General features: G+C 40.2%; 1 protein-coding gene across 1 annotated transcript in view; it reads left to right on the top strand.

Annotated features, from left to right (window-relative positions):
* Positions 1-25,385, top strand: part of LSAMP (limbic system associated membrane protein) — a 562,686-nt gene that overhangs the window by 499,213 nt on the left and 38,088 nt on the right. The window contains exons 4-5 of the mRNA XM_087818171.1: positions 14,834-14,968; positions 25,090-25,210. Of these exons, the coding sequence (XP_087674297.1) occupies positions 14,834-14,968; positions 25,090-25,210 (256 nt within the window). The remainder of the gene's footprint in view (positions 1-14,833; positions 14,969-25,089; positions 25,211-25,385) is intronic.

Genomic DNA, 25,385 nt, shown 5'->3' with positions numbered 1-25,385 from the left:
TGCTTTAGTCAGGAACTGAGAGTCTAGAATGGAGATCAGTCCCAGGAATAGAGCTAATAATTTTAAAATATGGTGTAACCATTATACCATACTAGAGTCCCACATACATCTTGGCTCTGCCATTTATCTGTGTGATGTTGGGAAAGTTCCTTAACTTGCTAAACTTAAGTAGCTTCATTGGTAAAGAAAGAGAAAAAAATACACCTATAAAGGTAAATAAACTAGCATAAGTAAGCAGTTTATGACACAAAGTGATACCAACGAATAGAGGCTGAATTGTTAGCTCAGGAATGGGAATTGTGCGTCAAGTTCAATGGAGAATGTTGATTCTTATCATGATAATTTCACTTTTCTCCTCTGGCCTAAAAACTGGATGGATCCCCTATCCCAAGCCAATGTTAAATCTATCAGCTGGAGTTTATTGAAGTCCCTTGAAAGAAGAAAAGGGATATGCCTCTGGATTTCAGACTACTAAGATCAGATAGATGGTTCCCAAATGCAGGTATGCCCACACATCACCTAGGGAGCTTTATAAACACATGGAATTCCTGGAGCCTCATCCATAAAGTTCTGATTCAGTAATTTTATGAAAGGGCTCAGTGATCTGCATGTATAATAAGCTCCCAGAGTCATTCTTTTATAGGTGGTCCACTGGTCACGCTTTGAGAAACACTGGAATAGATGCTGACAGGAACCTGAGATAAGCTGATCACTATGCCTGGGCACAAATATTTGCATAATTTTTCTAAAGTGAAAGCAAAGGGGAAAAATACATTGATTCACATAGTTACTTTTTTATTTTGAAAACAGTGGTAAGAATTTAAATTTCCATCTGAAGAGACATTATTTTCTGCAAATATATGAGGCATAGAATTTATTTATGAAGGATATTGAGCAATGTATCAGACAATTTTTTGCCTGAAGTTTATGAAATACATAGAAAATGTATTCAAAGGGATAATTTTTTTATAGTCTTTATAGAAAAGCCTGTGATCTCACTTCAGGGAAGCCATTTCTAGGATGTGCATAATTACAGTCCAAGTGGCATGCTCTAAACACGTGATCCTTGGATGGACTCCAGAAACTCTTAAATGGATAGTAGAGTACTGAGTAGATATGCTGTCTTAGGCAGTTTGAGCTGCTATAACAAAATTCCATAGATTGGTGACTTAAACAACAAACATTTATTTCTCACAGTTCTGGAAGCTGAGAAGTGCGAGATGAAGGCACCAGCAGAGTCAGTGTATGGGGAAGGCCCACTTCTTGGCTCATAGATGGCCATCTTTTTCCTATGTCCTCACATGGCAAAAGGGGTGAGAGAGTTCTCTGGGGTCTCTTTTATAAGGGCATTGCTCTCCTGTTCATGAGGGCTCTGTTCTCATGACCTACTCAGTCCTCAAAGGCCCCATCTCCTAATATTATCACGTTGGGGGGAGGATTTCAACATATGAATTTTGACAAAACACAAACATTCAGTTCATAACAATATGCCTTGTAATTATCAAATGTCTTAAATAAGCATTTGACAATCGTATGTTGAAATTTATTAGCAACTGAATCTCTAGACAGTTATTCTGTGTGATTGCAGTGAGATCCTTATATGGTGGGTATGGGATGTGATGAGGGCAGACTTTCTAGGCAGACTGATCAGCTGCCTAGAGCAAGACAAAACAGCTTCAACACAGGGCTGGGAAGTTGTCTGAAATAAATAAATGATTGAATGCATTGAAGTGTTTGTTGAGATACAAAGTTCTGTGCTATAAAATCTGGGGGAAAATACTGAAAATGATATTTTTTGTATGAGAGGTATTCGTTATCACCTGATCTCTCCGTCCATAAAAGTTCTCCATATAAATGCTACTAATTGTATAATTTTTAGGAAATAATTTTGTGGTTCTTGCCTGTTAGGCTATGGGGGGCCTAAGCCACTAGCAAACTTAGACGTTTTCTGAAAGAAAGGAAGGTAAGCTGAGTAGGAGTATAAAAGGAAAAACAAACTAGGACAAAGGATGGATTCTTTCTACCCACACCTCAGGCCTCCTCCCCTTTCCGGGAGGACTCATAGCTCATATCATTAAAGAAACTCAAGTTGGGATCATTCACAGAATATGCAGATCCAAAGGGCTGTGACAATAGCAGGGCACAGAGATTTCTGGATAATGGTGCTGCATGAAAGCTAGTAGGTTATTAGTCAGTGATAGAAATACAGCACTAAGACTTCAGCCTTGGAGGAAGGGAAAAACTGACAACTAGATGATGGATCAGGTTCATGATTTAGCCCAACTTCAGCTGAATCCAGCGACAAGAATTAAAGAGCATTCAAGCAAACTGGTGCTTCAGGGTGGAGAGCCTGTAGGGAAAAGGCATCTGAATATGCATATAGATGCCTTCCACCTTCAGGATCAGCACTCTATGTCCAGACCCCTCTTAACAGGCTCAAGTCTCACTGCTCCAGGGCTGAGTGGGCTGAGCCTGCAGATCATAATTCTCTAACAGCCACAGTTGGACAGTCATACAGGAGGTAGGGTGAAAGAGACAATGGCCACATACAGTCATTAAAACTCTGCATTATCTAGCCAATTAGAGAATTGTTCTGATTCTATGTAATACCAACTTCCTTGCTACTGTCATTAGGTATTAGTGTCTTATTTCCATATTAATTCTTCTTTCCTTATGGCAGAAATAGAAAAATCTCAGATTTTCTTTTTCATTATGAGAAACCTGCCCTGAGGATACAGCCACAAGGGTGGGTATGTCTTTTCCCTGTACTGAAATTATTAAATCCAATTTCATTTTTTAAAAATTTCCAATATAAAATATATGATCTATGTCAAAAATTCAAGCAGTATAGGAAAGCATAAAATGAAGGAAAATTCCCTGACCACACACTTCTGACACTCTGATTCCATAATTCAGAAGCAAGACTGTTACTAACATTGTGTGTATATATATATAGCAAGTGTGTAAAAAAACATACAAATGAATGTGTGCATTTATGTGTGTACAACTTTCAAACACAAAGGAGAATATACTATACATAGTATTCTATAATCAATATATCTTTTTATGACTGGTTATCATTACATTACATAAATTAAATTTTCTTAAGTGAATACATTTATATCAAAAGTACAGCACATAGGTATAACTGCTAAATATTTTGAGATAATTTTTTTCTTGCTTGGCTTTATAATTTTCCAACTACATAGCATCCTTGGAAAATAAAGATTAGTTTTGCTTGTCTATAGTTTTCAGATGAGGGGATTTATACTTTATTTATTCTGTTTTATTTACTTCTCTGTTTTATTTACTTATGTTTGGGAGATGGCCCATGTTGCCACTTCTAGCCGTCACCTATTCATTTTCTTTCTGTACGATGTCCTATCATATCAATATGCAACAGCTGATTTATCCTCTACACAATGTGGGTGCTTCTGTGAGCATTACAGCACACAGCAGGATTGCTGAGTCATATACGGATACTCTCAGCTTTGGAAGATACTGGCAAACTCTCCCAAACTGGTCGGACCAGCCTACTGACTAAAAATTCAACTTTTTAAGGAATTTGGCCCTTTTATGAAATATATATTATAAATACGTTTTCATCTTGTCATTTATGTATTGACGTTGCTGAGGAAGGTTTCGTACTATAGAAAAAATTTTACTTTTTATGTAGTCTAACCAATCTCTTTTTTTGTGGCTTCTATGTTTCATAACTTGCTTAGAAAGGTATTCCCTTTTTCAGTATTATCAAACTATTGTCTTTTAGTATTTTTATAGTTTAATTTTTAATTTGAAATCATTTGATCTATCTGAATTTGCTTTGGTAAATAAAGTGAGGGTTTTTGCTTTTTTCCAAAATAGGATAGTTTGTTATTTCAACACCATTTTAGCAACAATAAGAAAAAGATAATTCAATGGGTAGCCAGTCATAGTACTGACACAAAACTATGGTTGTTCTAGATATGAGCAATGCCAGTTAGATAGTGACAAAAAGGACCCTGTTTACTAAAAATAAGAAAATATAAAATATATTAGAATAAGCTTAGCACATAATTCTCAGGAATTGGGAAGAAAAATAAACAATTGGTGGATAAATAAAGAACACTTAAAAGTAATATCTTATTCTTGGATAGGAAGAATTGAGGTTGCAAAGCTGTATCTCTCTAAATTAACCTCTAAATCCAAAATAAACCTGATCAAAGGACAGAATATTCCTTTTTGTTTGATTTAGAAGGTAATTCTAAAGTTCATCTGGGGGGAAAAAATGGAACCAATCAGAAAAATACTGAAAAATAACTATTCATATCCTTAATTAAAAGTATTTAAAAAGCTAATGTGATTAAAATCATAAGAGACTAGCCCAGGATTAGACAACTGGAATCAAGAAACAGAACAGAATCAAGAGGCCAACCAAACTGTAAATAAGAGTAGCATTTAAAATCATGGAGGAAACATGATTAATCGTTTTTCATAGAAACTCTTAGACAAAGTTCGAGTATAACTACTGAATCATTTAATCCATTTCCCACTCACATACAATAAGGTCAAGGCCTTCCAGAGCTGTTTAACTATATTCATCCCCGATGAGATTGTAAGTTTAATAAAAATTAAGAATAATATCTTTTTAAACTTCCTCTGTTTCTTGTGCTTCCTGTTTAAATCATTGGCTGCCAATGACAAATTGATATTTGTCAAGTGACTGTTTATAATGGTACTCAGAAGTCATGCTCTGCTGTTCAGATCACAGTCGATTTGCATGCATATTTTAAGTATTTAGGTCATTTTATATTTTAAAAAGTATATTTTGAATTATTAATCTCATTTGACATTGGGAGGTACCTCACCTCTTTGCCCTTTACCCTTAGATGGTTAATTTATTCTTCTTGTCTATAATGTCTTCAGTCTATAAACACCTCAGAAAATAAATTAATAGTTAAGAAAATAAAGAGTAAAAAATAAGTCGTTTTATTCTTCATTTATATCCAATGGTTTAGAAGGAATCTCCACTTGAATGTCCTTTAAGCATTCATATTCTACAGATATAAAAACTCATTTTATTACTACCTCCCCCTCTCATAAAAATACCATCCAGCCCCACGCATCAGTCAAACCAGAAACTTCGGGCTGGCCCTTTCCCTCACTTGCCGCTTTAATTAGAGGGGGTTTGTGAAAGCAGGGCCCTCCCATCAGGCTAAGACAGCTTTGCCGGCTTTCTTCATTTTAAACTAAACCTCTATGGTGGCCCTTTCCCTCTGCCTTTGTTTTTATTTAAAAAGAAGTGGAGGAAACATCCTCACGCGGTGCTTTTTAAATGAAGTGACTTGTCAAGCCAGAGACTGTGGCAGTAATCTGAAAGGCAGTAAATTTAGCGACCCTCAGCTGGGCTGACAGCCTGTCACCCGCTTGAAACATAAATAGCAGTGGAGACAAATCGCTGCTGGTTTCCTATTAAGCTTTGGCTCACTGGCCTCGCAACCTTCCAGGGGTGCACAGGCCCAGCCTGGGAGACGACTGCTTTCAGGAGCAGACCCGAGCTGGCTCCCGGTGTTTCCCGCTCCGCCTCCGTGTGCGCTCCCCACGTTGGAGCGGGGGCCTTCACTCCCACTGACATCCGTGTGCTCCACAGAGAGTCCAGGACACCCCGGCCAGGACGGAGGAGTGCTGGTGTGCGGGGGGCTGCCATCCAAACTGAACGTCGATGGTGGTGATGGGTTTCTAGCTCATACATTTTGGTCTAAGAGCAGGAAGCAAATTGCTGGGCTCCTTACTCTTATTTGTGTTGACCCCTGAGCAACCGAAGCCTGCCCACCTTATGTTAAATGGGAACATTCTAAGATTATCACCTTAGTTCATGCTTAAACCATTTTCTTTTTTGGCCTACCTCCACGCCCACCCCCACCCTTACTCCCACTTTTCTCTTCATTACTTATTTATTGACTTGTAGCAAGAACAGTTTTCTAAACTGGGTCAAACAACTCCTTCAGCAGTGAGACTGGTTGAAGAAGAGAGGCTGGGATTCGGGGTGAGCCCAAATGAGGTCACTGCAGCATTGGGGCCTGTAAGAGAAGGGCGGGGGGCCAGATGTTTTAACCACATTTCAAAGCCTTCTGGGGCAGCCACAAAACTGTGCCCAGCAATCCTTCCACGGTGCAATCGCCCTGCTGCATTTAACACACTCGCTTACAAAATGCCGATTGATTTGTGTGACTTTTGAAAACAGCAACTGCTGGTCTCGTATCGTTTGATATTTAATGCTCAGCCATGGCAGAATCGCTAATGACAGGCCGTGCAGTACCCCTACGGTTCTGACAACAATGGTGAAAGATCGTGGTTGCTGTTCCCTTGGACTAGCAATTTTTTGTTCTGTCTCACCTCCTTCTTAGGAAATAGTCTGGAAAATAACCAACAGCTGCAGGAGTTCTCGCTTCTATTTTATTGCAAAGGACTCTTCTGGATATTTCTTTTTACACTTTTACCTCTTGGCCTCTTCTTCCCCACACCCCTGAGAGAACAAAAGTGAAGTGGGACAGTGAGTCCTTGCTCTATGACGTCATGCTTCATCACACAAATGTTCTGCAGCCCCTACTACAGTAGTTGGAGTGACTACTAGTGTATCTATTACACATTTAAATTACATTTAGCCCCAGTGTCTTAGCAACTCCCTGTTTCCGAGTGCCTACGGAATGTAATCCCCAGGATGTTCTAAGAAAAACTGATACCAACCCGGTCAAGAGTCAAACTCATTATCTTTGCTCCAAAATAAACACTCCTTCCTAATCGCCTTAGTGGTACCAACTGCATTCCAACCCAGGAAGTCACTAGTTTTCACCCTACCCGCTGCCTTTAGAATATATTTCTTCATACCCAAGAAAACTCAAGTGGACTACAGATGACCCCAGGGCAGGTAAAGATCCAAGTATGTGACGCACATTCTCTCTGACTCACAGACATCGCCCCTTTCTCATTGAGCCCAGGCTCTGCCTCAGAATCCCTCTCAGCGTCACGCCCCAGGCCCCTGCTGCCAGCTGGTTAGGACTGATGGTGACCATTAAGCATCCGTGAATACCCAGCTTCCCTTCCACAGGAACTCACAGGGTGGAGTAGCAATACACCTTAGGTCTCAGCGACAAGAAATTGTCACTGAGCATAAATGGTGTTGACACAGAAAGGACTTTAAACAAACAGAATTTCCATGGGATTCCATGCTTTCATACCAAGTTGTCTCCAGACAAGGAAGGGATAGAGGGAGAGAGAGAGGGAGGGAAGAAACTTATACAAAATGTCATTTTTACTGAGTATTTTATGGGTGCCCAAAGGTTGCATGTATGTTCCTTGAGATGCAGAGGTACTGAACACAGCAAATCCAGAGTCTTCACACCACCTCTCACACCCGAGAATGTGCCTCACTGTCACCTCACACTGTTCGTTTCTCCTGCGTGGCGAACAGGCAGGCAGGCAGCCCAGACTGCCACACCCTTCTATCAATTTGCCAGCTCTGACTCTCCCCTTGTGATTTTCAACTCCCTGGAAACCCACTTCTCCCAGTAAGCCTTTCCTAATGTAAGTGCATTCTACCGGGCTCCTGTAGCAACTTTGCTGGCTGTTGGCATTTATGTGCACCAATGTTATATCTTTTTTGGGGGGGAGCTCTATAAATAAGTGGGTGGGGCTAAACCTTTAAATACCAACTTTTTTCTCACTTACTGTTTTATTTGATTCTCTCAATAAAGAATTAAGTGGAGCGTACAAACCTTATAAAAGCTGACGGCTATCTTTTTATCTATAACTGAGCTGCTTTGCTTTGGAAATTTCCCAAGTGTCCCATTCTCAACTTCCTGGTGTACTCAGAAACCGAAACAGAGCAGATTCTGGGAGCTAAGAGTTCAGCCAACTCTAATATCTCCTGGCATTCTAATGATGAACATAGCCATGCCTAGTTCATAAACCTGGTCCAAACCTCGGCTCTCCCTTAATAACCTTATAAACTTGGGTGCATTCCTTAAGGCTCTTTTTTAAACCTGGGTTCCTGTGTTTCCTCATCTTTAAGCAATCTTAACAGTATTGTGAATTAAATAAGAAAATATTCAAGTTACCCAACACAGTGCCTAGACCACGTTTATTGAAGTGGTAACTCATTCAACAGTCACTCTGCAATATTTATGGAACATGCCAGCATCCAGCATCATGCTGCACAATGGGCTTCAGTGATGAGCAAAACCAGATGCGGTCTCTACACTGGAACAATAACTATTACCAATCATTTCTCTTCAGACAACCAAACACAGGGGATCTTGATTTCAAGCCTAGCATTTGGAAAGTCCCGACAGTCTCTAAAAACAGAGACCAAGTAGGTGGTAATGGTTAAGTGTTAGAGACAATAACAGAATGTCATGGCCCAGGACGAAAATGATGCGTGGATGGCAGCCTCCGGTGGGTTGCTGAGCTCAAACTATGTCAGCTTGCTGATTTTGTATGTGAAAGGAAAAATGCAAACCATAATGAATTGGATCTCTCTGGATGCCAGAAAAACAATGCCAGGGCATTCTTCATTTGGCCCGTGCTCATTCATAGAGCCAAAGCCATTTGTGAATCTTTCCTGGCACTGTGCTTGCCTCCGGTTTCTGGGTACTAACTACACCCTTTGGGGCTGCAGAAGGCATGGGGCCAGTTTCCACACCCTGTTGTGTCTTACTATTCGAACCGGCCACATTTCTACAACAGAGTAACCAAACTTTTCCATATAGCTCATATATCCTAATAGTTAAATGCCTCTCTCTAAGAACTCTTTCTTCTTTAATTTTTATCTTCTATTTCTTTTTTTAAAATATGTTTTTATTGATTTCAGAGAAAGGAAGGGGGAGAGAGAGAGAGAGAAAAACATCAATAATGAGAGAGGGCCATTGATCGGCTGCCTCCTGCATGCCCCCTAGTGGGGATTGAGCCCAAACCCCAGGCATGTGTCCTGACCTGGAACCGAACGGTGATCTCCTAGTTCTTAAGTCAATAACTGAACCAATACACCACGCAGGTCAGGCACCTCTTCTGTTTCTTAAATTTGTCTTCATGGTGTCACTTATTTGCCCCCCCCCCCTACTCTTCAATACTTTGCTCTTCCCTGTGTCTCCTTAGTTCCATGATTGCTGCTTTTGGCAATTGTGTCTGCCCCTCACACCTGCTTTCTTTCAATCATGGATCGGTTACCACTCTTCACTCCTTCCTTGACGGGCAATGAGAGGTAGTGATGAGGAGTGGATTCAGCCTTTGGACAAAAACATTGTCCAACACTAAAGGATCTCTCAGGTGGGGTGTGAAACTGAGAAACAAAAGCTTCAAAGCGTCTGGAAAGAGACATGGCAGGAAATGTAAACAACCCTATTGCAGGCATTTTTCCCCCTAGATTTCTTGTGTTATTCTCTAGCTTCCTTTTTTTTCCTTTTTTTTTTAGCATGTTTGTATAAAATGTGATGTTTAAAAAAAGTAGGGAAAGACTAAAAAACAGGAACAGGTGAATATGTCCTTAGGGAAAAATAAACGTGAAATGTACTGTAAGAACAAACTTGTTACAGCATTTGAAGTTAGCACAGGAAACTTCAAATGGCATCATTGATTCACAGTCTTTTTTTCTTTTATTTTTAGAGGCAGAAATTTATAGCTTGCTTTTACTCACCCTTTCACTCCCTTTTCCAACACAGACCCACACAAACACGCATATGCACAAACACATAACCCTAAGACAAGTTTCACTTCTTTGCTTTTCATTAATCTGTATGTTTGTGTTTATAACTATTGTGTTTGCAGCCTCTACATGTAAATATTCAAATTTACGTCAGTAAAGGGAATGTCAACCCCATTGCAAACACACACACATCTTCCCTTCTGTGAAAAAATGACCTATGGAGATGCAATACTTATAAGACTCTTCTCAGAATAGTGGAAAAAGAAAAAAGATCCACCCATTTTCTAAGATTTAACAATCCTTGGGATTCTACCTTTTCAAAGTCATAAAACACTCAAATTTAACAAGTTTCCTAAATTGTATTTGTTGTATCTCAAATAAAATAAAAGAAAGGCACATGCCATAGTGATTAGTGTTGTAGTAAGCATTTCTTAAAAATGTTAAATAGAGGGTCAATTGTCATATCTGGGGAATTTTCAAGAATAGGTCTGCTCTATTTAGTGAGCAAATATTTGGGTGTTAGTGAATTTGTATGCTGCTGTTCCCTAAAAGTTAGACTGGAAGGTTATATGTAAATAAATAGCTGTTTGCAAGTGTGTGAGTGTGTGTGTGTGTGTGTGTGTGTGTGTAGAGGGGGGGAGAGAGAGAAAAGGAGAGAAGATGGGGTTGGGGGGAGAGGAAAGGGAAGGAGAGAGAAAGTGAGAAAGAAGTGCCATGGAAATATATTTTATTTTATTTTTAATATTTTTTATTTACTTTCAGAAAGAGAGGGAGACGGAGAGAGAGAAAGACATTGATGTGAGAGTAAAACATTGATCGGCTACCCCCTGCACACCTCCCGCTGAGGACTGAGCCCACAACCTGGGCATGTGTCCCGAGCAGGAATTGAACTGGCAAACTTTCAGTGCACAGGATGGTGCCCAACCAACTGAGCCACACCAGCCAGGGTGAAATGTATTCGATTTGAAATGGCTGCTTGAGTACAAATGTCTAGTTGACCTTGAAAATCTAAATAAACCAACATTTTGAATGTGATCTCTACAAGTTTCACGGAGGCAGGGTCAGTACTCTGAAGGCACTGTACCTCGGAGGCAGCACCTGGCATACTCTAACCGGAGTAGTCCTGGCTGATTTCCTCTGTTAGGAAAGCGCAAAAGAGAACACTTCCCTCTTGCCATTAGCTCTAGGACCTTCTTTCTGACTTATGAAGAAATATTAAAAGAACTAATATGTACAACTTGAGTAAACAGTTTCTCATTATGTGCAAGAGTTTGGAAGGTGCATACACGGAGAGGGACAAGGCATTATATAGCCTGGTAACTGCATATTGCCAGGAGACTCAAAAGCACAGGGAGATTTAAACTAAGCACCAGATCCCAGAATAAATATAACACTCGACAATGTGAGCAAGCTTGTGGAAATAGGTTGAGATGTTTGAAATAGCAAAATATTGAAATGTGCATATCAAGTAAACATTGTACAAGGGCAGAAAATAATAGATGGGAACAAGCAAAGGGTCCGAGTTGTAGCCAGAGGACTTTATTCCACAGAGAACTGAACGACAGGTTAAATGTCACGTTCTGGCCTGGGAGCCTTCTTAAGGTTGAGCGAATGAAAGGAAATGGTGACAGGACCCTTGGGTTAAGAGCAGCTAGTCAGAGTGAACTGAAAAAATGTGAGAAAGGTGCTCTGATGGAGACAGACACATTGGGCCAAAGGGTGAGGAACGAGAGAATCTGAGTGCACTTTAGAGTTTTGTGACTCAAGACTAATGCGGTGTATTCTTTGCCTTGAAACAAGAAACTGCACTTGCTTAGATGAAAGAAATGGCATTGTTCTGTTTCCATCAGGGGCTCTCTTGTTGTCTCTGCACCTTTTTCTGAAATAATAACTCTACACAGCAGATACATCCTTAGGATGTGACCAGAGATGCCCCTTCAGCCTAGTACAGCAGAGTACTGAGCACATCTGTCCTTCCCCAGGAAAAGGGTACAGTACTCTTATTAGGATCATTACAAGGGAGTGGATTTATACACCAGCTTCTCTTACAGAAATACTTAGCCACCTTTCAGTACTTATCTCCTTACTCTTAAGCTCTATGATATCTTGAACATGACTCTAGCTTTTACTTATGTTTGGATTCTGCTAACTCAACAGACATTTATGGTGTAACTAATCTTGCCAAACCCTGGGCTGTCTCATGGGGCTTTGCGAGTAAAGCACGGTTCTTGAGGAATTTACAGTGTGGTCCTTGGGCTTTCCAGCAACAGAAAAGCTCCCATTTCCTCTCAAAACACTGTGGGTTGAGAAATCCTCAAGTGGAATAGGAGAGATATAATGTGTTGTGGGCGAAGTCTCCTGTGGATGCAAGTAAAAACGGCTAGCAAGTGCCTGGCAGTGCAAGAGTTTCAACTAGAGGATCCAGGGGTAAAGAAAAAATGACAAGAAGGAGGGCTCAGGGATGTTGTTTAATATTTTAAATTCTCATCAGGCTAGTTTCTCTTACCTGTATTTGGCTTGCACTTTGAGACTCCCCCACACTACTGAAACAGCTATGTAATTTGGATGCTTGTGATAGAGGCAGCCATAGAGTGGAAAAGTTATGGGAGAAGCAAAAGTGATATTTCTGCCTTATTGGTGGGGCATTTAAAAAAAACTCCCCCTTTCTCTTCTGACAGGAATGGGGGAAGTTCTTCCTAGAGATGTAGGATTGAAAATTCATCCCATGAAGATCTGTTTTATTATCTGCTTGTCAGGAAAAAATGAGATTATTAATACTTACATTGGCATAGAAGAATCCCAAGTCCAAAGCCTGATAAATATTATTTTGTTTTCTCTAGTTCATCTTAACGTTTATTCTTACGGTGCTGTCTTCCCAAACTGGTAGGGCCTTAGGTGGTGCTGTTGCTAAAATTATCTTTTTCTCTCCTGGAACTGATTTATATCTTTCAAAAGTTCAAAATGCAAGATTGGGATCTATTACTCATCATTTCTAGGTATTTTCTGGGAGTTGAAAAGAGTTCAGTGTTGTGAACCATCTCTAAGGAGACCACACTTGTCCTCTCTTTCCTTTAATTGCTTCTGTAGCCACCTGGGAATAAGGCTGAAGGGTGTGGGACAGAAACCCTAAAACATTCTGAAATCATCTTTAACTCTTTTTGCATTCAACCCATCATTATTCTCAAAATTGATAATTATGTCTTACTGTCAGTTTCCCCCCTGCCCTACAGATTTGTAATGAGCTTTTGGCCTGCAACAGTCAGAGCTGCGGTTAGTCTTCAGGGCATTTATGTTTAGCTAGAAGATTCTTAGCATCAGTTAGCTGGCATGACTTTCAGGCCATAGATACAAGTATGCAGGATTTTTTTTTCTCCTACGGGCTCAAATCCTGCCCATCTAATCCAATAAAGTGGACTGTTACACTTTCTGGGATTTCTGTTTTCTTTTCTATCACATTCCACTTCTGTGACCTGTGAAATCAGGTCTGACTACTTGCTTAAATGTGTGCAGAAGAAAAAAGGAGAGACAGAGATAAAGGGAAAAAAGTAGGCTTTTATAAATAATTTGCAACTGTATACTTATAAACTTATTCTAAAACACTTTTTAGTAGGTGTGCTAGATCATGTTTAGGACTTCAGAACCAAATAACTTTATATAACTGTTGCCTTGTTATTGCTGGGATTGCAGTTTCCTCAAAGCTCATGATAGAGACATTGACAGAAGACTTAAGTTTGGAGTGTCAAGACTTAAGTTCCTGACAGTTGTCTTATAGACTGTTATCAAAGAGGCTGCATGTTCTATTGGGAACCTAGTTACCAGGCTTAGTTGACATATTTAGATGATGAGTTTGTCTCTGTGCTGGCTGCCTGGTATGTTGATGTGGCCATCAGGGAATTTCCAGAAAAGGAAAACAGCTTGTGGCATTTGAGCAAAGCTATTAATTGGTACCATTTCGTGTAGGATGATCAGGAGCAAGATTCCTTTGAGATGGCGGAGCTGTGTTCTTTAGTACTCTCCCAGCTGTTCCATTCTGACCCAAGCAGCAGTGGGGTTTTGCAACTTGGGGGTGAGTGGGTTTAATTTAGCTAGACTTGAAGTCCATAGGCCTTTCTGGTCAAGCTCTTCCTCCTCAACTTTTCTTCTTTACCTCCTCTGTCCGTTTCTCCTTTCTTCCCCCTCCACTTCCTCTTCATTATCTATCCCCTCCCTCTCTTCATGAAGAAAGTCACCTGATCATTTTTTACTCCACATGAGGGAAATTAAACAAGCCTGCCAATCTTGAGATTTCCTTACTATGATGGAAACATCCAACTTTATAGAACTTTCCAAAAAGGACCTTCAGACTCCTAGTCCCAACTGTTTAAGCCAATGGTACTTAGCTCCCTACTGTCACACCATGTGACAGTCTGTCACAAAATGCACCATCGGCAGCACATTCTCGTGGATCTGTCTGTGGCCTGGAAGTCTCAGCAATGGTGTAGTTTCATACTGAACAAAGAAGCCATAACTGCAAGACAGGGTTTTGAACGCCACCCTTGTGAACAGAATTCCACATAAAGGAGGCGGGGGGAGAAGAGGGACAATTTCTCAGAAGAAAGCCACATCTCCTTGTAACAACGTCCTTGGTTACAAGAGTAGCTTTGCAGCATGGTGTAAATGATCATGTCAATGCCTCACCCATAGCCCTGCTGAGCCCTTTACAACTTGTGTGCACCTCCCCCCAACTCCCACTTTATTCTGAGCCCTTAACCAATGACTGAGGGATGCAGACATATAAACACTCCAGCTTCTTGACTCTTGGTCAGGACAGCTTGGAAGTGGGGCATGTGCTGTCCTCAGCGCTCCCCGAGGGATGGAGCCGGCTGGCCTTCTGTGAACTTGACTTGCACCCTCGCTTGGCTTCTTCCTTGCTGGGTCCCAACTTCCCATTTCCCTACTGGTTTTCCTAAGAACACGTCCTCTTTAATCACTTCCACATGACTTTTTGTCTTGGGGTCTGTTTCCATGGAATTGACCTCAGACAGAGCACATTGTTGAATTTTTGAGACTCCATGTGGAACGATTGCTTCTAAAAAAAAAAAAAATGGAGGCAATCTGTTAAAGGAGGCATATGTTAAACTTTACAAGACAATCATGCAAACCTCTGTTTTTCAGGAAGAGAATTTGAAGGAGAAGAAGAATATCTGGAGATCCTTGGCATCACCAGGGAGCAGTCGGGCAAATACGAGTGCAAAGCTGCCAATGAGGTCGCCTCGGCCGACGTCAAACAAGTCAAGGTCACTGTGAACTGTGAGTATAGCAGCAGCCAGCAGATGCTGTGCACCCAGGGCCCACCTCCACCTGACATGAGCTCTAAACATCCCATTAGCAAGAGAACATTGCATTTCAAGCAGATGTTCCTTTGGTCAGGGATGCACATTTATACATTCGACACATACAAGGGCAGGAATTGGCCTTTGAATTTGATAAATCAACTCTACCAACTCTAAATATAACCCATAATACATTTAACAATACACTCTGTCTTTTACTCAGACTGTAGAATTAAGAAAACATGATCAGACAGCCCCAGCCTTCCTGGCAATCGCTATTTGGGTCTTTGTGGAGACCAAGGTCATACCACTTTGGAAAAAAGCAACAATTCATATCTGCTTTAAATGGAATTTTTTATCTTAATGCATTATTTGTCAGAGGGAATAACCCAAGATCGTATTTTATCTTCTGCCATTTAACTAATTGGCCTTGGGAACAAACTCAAGCCACTGTGGTCATATACATATATCTATCCCTGAAGGCTAACAGGGATACCTACTAAGTTAATTTTATTTATTTGTCACAAATATGGGCATTAGAAAGAAATATTTCTCTAAGATGCATAGGTAAGTGGGCATATTTTGAATTTCTCAGATGAAAGAATCCTTAGAGGTAGTTCAAAAGATGGAGGTTGGGGGTGGATTCATATGATATGTGTCACCTAAGAAAAGAATAGAGAGAATTTGTTTACCCTTTTCAGTTAGGGGTGACTTTCCACAGCATTCAAATTCAAGTTTTCACATCATGCAACTGTGGCTAGTGACAGGGATGAAGGGATATACTGACAGTTCTCCCCCCCATGATTTAATACACATGCACACACACATATATAAATATAAAATATTTCTATTTCTACATGCACACACATATACATATCCCCTACATACACAGATATATATACATATGCACATCACATGGACACACACACGGATGCACAGACAACCCCTGTTTGAAACTATGCTTTAGGCTGTGCTGGGTTACTTTTTGTTTTCTTGAGTCCTCCATGCATTTACCTATGTGCCAGTGATTCACTATAAATTCTTTGGGAAGGTAGGTATAATTAACTCCATTTTAAAGTTTGAGACACCGAAGCCCAAGGAGGTGAAATAGCTTTTCCTAAGTGACACGGGGAGAAAGGGACTCAGACTCAGTTTGAGTCTAAAGCTCTTGCTCTCGGGAAAAAGAGGGAGCGAAGGAGGAGTTTTTAATTCTCATTACCTACAATGAGCAGCACTGGATTAAGGGATTTCCATTTGTCATTTAATATTCACCGTAAACTCATATGATAAGTATTATTGGTTCAGCTTTAAAAAATTGGGAAAAGGAGGCCCAGATTGCTGAGGAAGCTTGCCTAAGGTGAGCCAGCAGGCTGGGCTGCACTGCCTCCAGGGGCCTTCCTCCAGCCTTGCAGCCCTCGAAAGCAGCCCTCAGATTCTTCTGCACAGCGGACCTAGGAGAATCCTGTGACTACACCTCTGCCGTAGACATTTATGACACTCATTTCCAAGAAGCAAGGGGCTGCATTTGATGAGCTCTGAAGTGCTTTCATTCCCTAGCTGTCTGCATTTTTTTTTTTGTAATAGAGTTTCAAAATGCCAATATTACTATTCTTTTCCAGTACTGGGTGTGTTTCAAAGACACATTAATGATCTCAATGTTATAAAATGCTTTAGGACCTTTTTTTCACATGAAAGTCACTTTCTCTGGGTGTTTATACAAGTTGTAATTAGGTTAGTTGGCGTCTTTTATGTACACACAGCCATTCCATCATCTTCCACCTCTTCTCTGACTTTTGGAGTTAAGATTTTATTTTCTCTTAATTGACCTTCATTTTAATTAGATTTCTGAAAGCCCAATCATGGAGTACATAGAAAATATTTATGCTTCCATTGTGTGGAACATCAAAGTGGTCTGCATTGCAGATGGTTCCCCAGATCAAAGCCAGCCGCCTGGGCCCTTTTATTACTAGTGCAATTAGTCTGACATTGCTACTTTTTGACTGTCCCCAAAGTGTAACTTAGAAGAAAATATTGATAATTTTCAAGAAAAGTACGTGCGCTTTTGCTAGTGATGATTGAACCACAGAAGATTCTGGCCAGAACCTTGAGATTTAAAAAAATATCTCGTAACAAATTACATGGAAATCAAGTATAATGAGCTTAGTCAGACATCCCGTAAGTGTTTATTGAATGAATAGGTGGAAAACTCCCAGGTTAACTGTACCCTCTTAACATTTCTCTAAACTTCGCCAATGATGTTGGTTACAAATCAGGACGTATATTTGAATATCAGTTTCATTTAGAATCACCTTTTACTAGCACTTCATAAGCTGTATTTAAAAGAGAAGGAAATCTTACCCTTTGCAACAGCATGGATGGACCTGGGGAGCATTATGCTAAGTGAAATAAGCCAGTCACAGAAAGACAAGTACTCTATGATTTCACTCCTCTGTGGAATCTAATGAACAAAATCAACAAACAAAATAGAAACAGCCTCGTAGATTAGAGAGCAGACTCACAGCTGTCAAAGAGGAGAGGGGTTGCAGGGCTGGGTGAAAAAGGTGAAGGGATTAAGCAAAGTAAAACCTCAAAGACACAGACAACAGTGTGGTGATTACCAGAGGGAAAGGGGGGGGGGGAGCAGAAGAGAGTATAAGGGGGATAGATGGTGATGGAAGGAGATTTGAGTTGGGTGGTGAAAACTCAATATGATATACAGATGATGTATTATAGAATTGTACACCTGAAACCTATATAATTTTATTAGCCAATGTCACTCCAATAAATTCAATAAAAAATAAAAAATTTTGAAAAATAAATAAATGGGGAGAGGGAGGTAGCATTTTTTTTAGTGTTTATAATATATTAAAACAACTAACCACTGCTCTTCCTGCCCGGTTCACACAATTTATTCTACTTTACTGTAATCATATTAAGAAGATGAAGACTCCAAGATCAAATTATAGAACCAGGTCTGGCTAGCAAAACTCGTGGTACTAAGAAATACCTAGTGTCACCTTTGTCACTTCATCCAAGCCTACCTACTGTGAAAATGCCCCATTATTCAAACTGATTCTGCTTCCTTTTCAAAACACAGGGTTTGGAATTAGGTCAGGGGATCAGGATGGCTAAGATAATTAATAGCTGAATGGATTATGGTGATGAAGCAGACTTTGAGTGCCACTAAAAAAAGATCCCAGTGCTGGTAATTATCTCCTACCAGCATTTCATTGGTTCCTTTATTCAGTGGCTAACAGGTATTTGTTGCAGAGCATTGAGAAGCTAGAGCAGTAAACAAGAGAGACCTGAGACCTAACAGTTTCTACTGTTTAGCTCACAAGCTGGATTCTACAGTCTCTTCTTTTTCCTTTCCCTTGATAATCCCTTTCACGGTTGGTCTGTGGCATTGCACATGGCCATTTGATACACAAAATCTATTTTCTAAATGGTAGGAGGTCCTGGGGTATATAGAAGCTAAATTATTGACCTGAAATCTCTTCAACTAAAGAAGCTTAGTAAAATTTTGTACAACAGGCAGTTTCTTGTATCCTACTTAGAGTGTAACTGCTAATTTCTTCCAGATACCAGTCCTAGGGACAGTTGTCCTCTCATTACAGGTTCTATGTGTAATCCCTCAATTTCAGTTCTCATAGTGCATTAAAAGTGGATCCACCTATGAGTTTGTCTCATCCTAGTGCCCAGTATACCAAGGATAGTATATAGTGCATAGTAAATGTCTATCTAATAAATACAGCCTACAAATTTTATGTTGACTCTTCCTATACTGGACTCTTCCTATTCCAGGAGAAATTCTTCTCAAAACCTACCACAGCTCTCAAGCCTTCCCCTCACCCAATGACCAGCTAATATTCCCACCTCCTGCCTTCCCACAGCTACCTCTCCAACGAGGTCCACATTGTCACTCTTTATAACTTCTTTTCCTCTGCTTGTCTCCCTTTGAACTCAGCTCTGCAGCCACCCTCGTGTCCAGAGATAACCAACCCAACACAGTTGCTGGAGGCCTGAGACGGTGGCATTTCTGAAGCTCCCCTTACATTTGAGAGCCGCTATCTTAGAGGAAGCGGAGGTTACTGCTATAGAATACACAGTTGGGATGAGACATCTGTGGTTTCCATATAATATATATGCATTTTAATTGGACTCTTCAGTTCTTTGATTCAAAAATCACCTGATGAGGACATTTTAGGAAAATAACTTCTCATTATGGAACCAACTGGCTACCTTCTCTAGCTATTCAGAACGTCACCTATCCATTCCCCATGCCATATTCTTATATTTGGGACCGTGTCAGTGAAGGCATGTTCTAATGTTTATGATCTATTATGGGACCTTCAGAGGAAATATTCAATAAGAATCCAGAGTTACTGTAATTCTCGACTATAACTTTGCAATGTGAACAAGAACTCTAAGTTGATGAGCATCTCTGGAGTTCCAAGACCATGCTAAAGATTTTGTATAAATCACTGAAATCATCACAGTAACAGTGGCCAGCCAAGTGAGGAGGCATATTGAGCTGGAGCCTGCCCCAGCAAGGAGGAATATTTACTTTATCACTGGCATTATTTAGTATTGCTGATAGATGATGATTAAAAAAAAGACAACTTTTAGTTACTTATATTATTGTATCTAAATTCTCTACAGACAATGTTTGTCTTATTGCCTGCATTGCTTGTCCCCCCCCCCCATTGGTCCACCAATGCACACTAACCCTGGGAGATAATTGAATCATCCCCATGCACACAGGACAAAACCAAAGCTTGGAGTATGTAACCATTTTCTACCACAAAATCAAAGACCGTGTGAGTGGTAAAGTTGGGACTCTATCCCATGTCTTACCCCAGAGTCCTCTTTCCTTCCACGACACTATGTGATAATAGAAATAAAAATAATGAATGTAATCACTTCAGGTGTTAAACATGCTCTCATACACATGATTTTTAAAATTTTTACATCAAACCTGAAAGATAAGTGGGCAGGTATCATCATCTACATTCATAGTTCAAGGGCCTCAGGATGTCAGCATATCACCTCCAGGAGATGACAACTTAAGTGGCACAGGCAGAAATTGAGCCCACATCTCCTGATTTCCTAATATGAGTTACTATCCACTGTGTCGCTGCATGTTATCTGTTATCTGTAACAGCAAAAATATGTAACATTTACCTTTAAAGCTACCAGCATGCTTCTCTCTGGCATTTTTCCTCAGCAGGAACTCATTCAAAAAAGAAGTACAGAGAGGTTCAGAGCATAGGCTTCAGAGAGATGGGTTCAAATCCAGACTCCCTGAAATGCTAACTATGTGAATTTGGATAAGTTACTACCCTTTGTAGGTCTGTCTTCTCATTAATAATCCTTACCCCCTAATGCCTCCTACTTGGATGAAGAGAATATCTAAAGCTTGGTAGAATGCTGACATATGGTAAATGCTTATAAATTGAAATCTTCATTTAGAACTTTGTTACTTAAACTATTATTCCTAATATTAGGAAGACTAAATGAATGATATTCTGTTTGCTAGGCCACTGTCACTGTTATCTTGTTCATTCTAATTGAAAGAGTTTATTATTGGTGATATAAGAAGAAAGCCCTTATTAATATTTTCAGAACCCAGAATTTTGAAGTAATAAAAACTAGAAGAGTCCTTTGACAATTGTAAGCTATTCCAAAGTCATATAACAAATAACAATGGACCTCCATGCAGCATTTTTTTCTTGTCACCTTTTTGTTATAACTGTATTTTGAGCAAGGACATCTATTATTTTAACTATGGTAGGCACACCACAATATGATTCATAATAATTTTTCTTAGCCTCCCCTATATAGAATTCATCACAAATGAGTTTCAAAATGTTCATTCCAGTAAACCATGAACAAATAGACCTGCACCCCTGTGTCACCTGAGAAATACCAGAAACAATGAGCTCTTAATACATTTATCATTATCTGTGAATTTACCCTAGTATGAGAAACTTCCTAGATTTTCAGTGAGAGAAGCAAGTATTGGACCTCTGTCATCCTCCCAAGATTAGTACAGTTAATAGCATTCAACCCTGGTTTACTGCCACCTTTCCTAACTCCTCTCTGAAGAGTTAATAAATAGCTTACTACTTAGCTACTCGGGTTCTGAACACATTGAGAAATAAGTAAAGAAGTAGTGTGGGAGACCCATTTGCCTCCATTGTCAGAGATCAAGCTGGTTAGAGGTAGTAGCTTGTGTGCTGACTTACCTTTCCAGTTATGGCAGCCCTGGACTGGGGCAGGCATGCCCACATGAGAGTGGGAAGGATACAGCCCACGTAAGACTTCAAGGTGGAGAAGCAGAGGAGAACCTCTGATAGCCACCAGGAGCTTGGTCCCTAAAGGAAGAAGGGGAAGAGCTGAACCAAACAAACCTACTTTGTTCTTCCCCAAATTTTCAATCAGAAAGACCATTTCTTCACCCCCAAGTCCCAGAGCAAGGAGGTACACTAAATAAGCCCCTGCCACATGGAAGGACACATCCAGAGCAAGGAAGAATTCTCCCATGAAACTAGAGCTGAGACCTGTACTCCTGGTCTCCTGGTGGAGGGACTGGAAGGCATCTACCTTGACATTGTTATGTCAAGGTGCTACAGCTCTGAGTGCCAGAGGTGGAGGTGGTGCATGTGTAGTCTGGCCCAGGTTTAGGGCTGGTTGAGCAATGCAGCAACATCATTAAGGATTTGTCCGTTATAATCAAGTGGCTCCAAAAACTCACAAAGTGGTTAAAACTCATTTCACAAGTTGAGCAGTTAAAGCAGTAGAATCATGAGCAAGATTATTTCTCCAGCCAACAGATTGTGGAATTATTGTCAGCTTAAGAACCTAATACATTTGACCATTGAACAATGCAAGGGTTGGGGGCATTGGCCCCTGCCCAGTCAAAACTCCTCGTGTGACTTTTGAATCCTCCAAAACTTAACTACTAATAACCTACCGTTGACCAGAAGTCTTACTAATAATATAGTCAATTAACATATTTTGCATGTTTCATGTATAATTCATTCTTACAATAAAGTAAGCTAGAGAAAAGAAAATGCTAGAACATTTATAGTGATTATTAAAAACAAACAAACAAAAAATGTATAATTGGAACCACACAGTTGAAACTTGTTCTGCTCAAGGGTCAACTATCTGTGCAGTGAAGAGGTGAGGACAGGAAACTAATATTCATTCTGTGTATTACTGCTGATCATCTGTTTTTCTTCTTACACATCTTCTCTCAGTGGATGGCATCACCTAGATATTTAAGCCAGAAACTTGCCTGTTATCTGTGTTATCTTTGGCACACCTCCTTCTTCCCCTCACCCTTTACATATAATCTTTTGAATTTTGAAGCTTCCTACCTCTCAATCTCAAATCTGTCCATTTCCTTCCAGGCCCTTTATCACAAACCAAGTACAGGCTTTCTCTGGGATCCTTCAGCAATCTCCAAATGGACTTCTTGGCCTCTGATTGTAACATTTCATAGATGAGAAATGAAGCAACGTGACTCTAGACAAGGTGCTAGCTCTCTAAAAAGGAAGGAAAATTAGAGACAGAGCCTAGATTTGAGCTCAGGCTTATCAAACTTTAAATCCAAGCTTTTAACCTCTTTTGGGTGTCCCATCCCTACAAATACTTCCCCTCCCAACACCACTGCCCCCTGTTACTGCATTATTCTTTGAACTACTGTGCTCTAATGATCCATGTAACCAATCATAGAATGAAAGAATTTTAAATGGAACCCCTTGGTGCTCATTTTAAACTAACTCTTTGTTTTAAACAATAAGAAAGAAAAGTCTCAAACTAGAGCAGAATCTTGCCCAGGCCACAGTTCTGGTTGAGAAGAATAAAAATCAGACCCCCGTTTCCTGTTTCTGACTGCTAATCCTGGCTCCTAAATCATGGAATAGATAAATGAGCTCTACTATTGAAAGTTAGCAATTTAAGGGTTAAATGAGTCATGGGTATGAAAATACATTTGGGTCATAATGACACAAACTGCCCATTTGTAAAGAATGGGTAGTTTTGACTAGAACTGGGATTTTTTTTTTACTAGCTGGAAGGGATGCTATAGATCATTAAAGTGTGGTTCCCTCATTACGTTGGTAATAAACAAAGCTCGGAAAGATAGTGTGTGATGGGAAGACCACAGAAGCAAATTGAAATGAAACTCCAGAACTCCTAGTTTCCAACCCAGGGTTCCTTCCCCTCATCACGTTGCCTTTTGAGCCTGTACAAAGATGAGCTGATAATTCTAAAGCCACAAAAGCGACAGCCCTCACCCACTCAGGCACGTCTGCTTACACACAGGCTGAGGCGCTTATCCAAATGCGCTCGAACTCCTAGTCTCTGACAATGATTTAAGATAGCCAAGCTCCCGTGAAAATGAAATGGAGAGGAAATTGCAGACTAACTGGATGCTTTTGTACATCTTTCCTAACTAAGATCTGAGTCTTCTCTAGGAAGAAAACTAGAAAAAAACTCAGAAATCAGTGAGCTGAACCAGGCACTGGAGAGATGTCAATAAATTTTATGTACTAGAGATCATTTTACTATTTTCCTTAAATAAGCTTTTTCCTCTGCGAAGTCTAAACAGATTGTTTGGGTCTCTTTGTTCCAGACACACGCAGCCAAGTCCCATTTTCTGACAAATAGGTTTTGGATTAAAAAAAAATTCTGTTTTTCCTTAAAGGTCCATAAGCTCCACAAACAGCATCATCAAGCCAGGAGCTCACGTCTGCCATCCTGATTCCATCGTGTGCTCCTGTAAACACTTGTTCCACCCTTCGTAGGATTGTTTGAAAGAATCACTCAGAGAACGGACTGATGGTTGCCCGGGGGGGGGGGGGGGGGGGGGGGACCTGAGTAAAAAAGGTGCCAGGATTGAGAAGTAGACTGGCAGTTACAGAATAGTCACAGGGATGTGAAGGCAGCATGGGGAAAATAGTCAATAATATTGTAATAACTATGTATGGTGTGAGGTGGGTACTAGAAATATCAGAGGGAACATTTTGTAAAAGTATATGATTGTCTAACCACTATGCTATACACCTGAAACTAATACAAAATAATATTGAATGTAAAAAATAAAAAGTGGTACCGCCCTGGCCAGGTAGCTCAGGTGGTTAGAGCATCCTCCCAATACGCCAAGGTTGTGAGTTCAATCCCTGGTCAGGACACATCCAAGAATCAACCACCGAATGCATAAATAAGTGGAACAGCAAATCAACTCTTCTCTCTCTCTCTCAAATCAATAAATTAAAAAAATATATTTTAAGTGGTACTGGGTAAGGGAAAATAAATAAGTAAATATTTTTAAAAGAACCATGACAAATCAGAATGTCAGATGTGTTTTGCTACAGTTTTGTAGGTCATTCTAAGCAGATAGATCAAGTGCACAGCTGCCAGAGGAGAAGGCTGACACCCAGGAAGGCTTCTATGCACCAGGATAGACTTCAAACTACACCTTCCCACATAAAAGCAAAATTTACCTGGGTCATAACAATAAGGGAACACAGAAGCGGGAAAAATGTTAAGTAATCATCTAATACATGTTTGTTTTTCTGAATTTCTGAAAAAATATTAGGCTAAGCTTGGGTTGGGAGAACTTTAGCCCTGTCGTGTTTTCATCAGACTTCATGCTGTCATCTCAAACTGTAACAATCACAATGATGATAATGATGATGATGAAAAAGAAAAATGCTCAAATTATACATTTAAATCCCAAGTCCTTTAGTGTTGCCACTATGCAAATATTATAATCCATGGATGAAGTAATCGATGGTGTATTGGCAGAAGGAAAAAAGAGTCCTAGATTCTATTTCCATAAAACCCTGTTAAGTGTCCCACTTAAGTAAACCAAGGCTCTGGCTTCATTAATCATCTGTTGTTTTCATTTAGTTTTCTAGTGATCAGTTCCATTCAGCTGATAAAGTAATTCAGGTAAATGGAGCTCTAAGACTATTTCTTTCCTGCGCCTCTCCAATCAGATTCTCCTTTCTAATTCCTTCTTGCATGGAAATTCTGGAGTGCCCTCCGATTGTCATGTAAACTATGTGCTTGTCCTCCCCACAGATCCTCCCACTATCACAGAATCCAAGAGCAACGAAGCCCCCACAGGGCGACAAGCTTCACTCAAATGTGAGGCCTCGGCAGTGCCTGCGCCTGACTTTGAGTGGTACCGGGATGACACCAGGTATGTATGTGTTCAACCTGCTGTGCCCCAGTTACTCTGATAAGTGGTCCTAGGGGCACCAGAAGCCTTAACGACAAAAACAAGCCCAACTATAACTCCATAGGCCTATGCTCTTTATTTTCCTAATCTCGTTATCAAGTGCATTAGGGACTGTAATTCTTAACCGGATGCTTCA

The sequence above is a fragment of the Miniopterus natalensis genome, chromosome 6 (genome assembly GCF_054644295.1).
Source record: "Miniopterus natalensis isolate mMinNat1 chromosome 6, mMinNat1.hap1, whole genome shotgun sequence".
NCBI classification, from domain to species: Eukaryota; Metazoa; Chordata; class Mammalia; order Chiroptera; family Miniopteridae; genus Miniopterus; species Miniopterus natalensis.
Note: the sequence above shows the minus strand (reverse complement) of the source record. Positions and strands in the feature narration are given on the sequence as shown.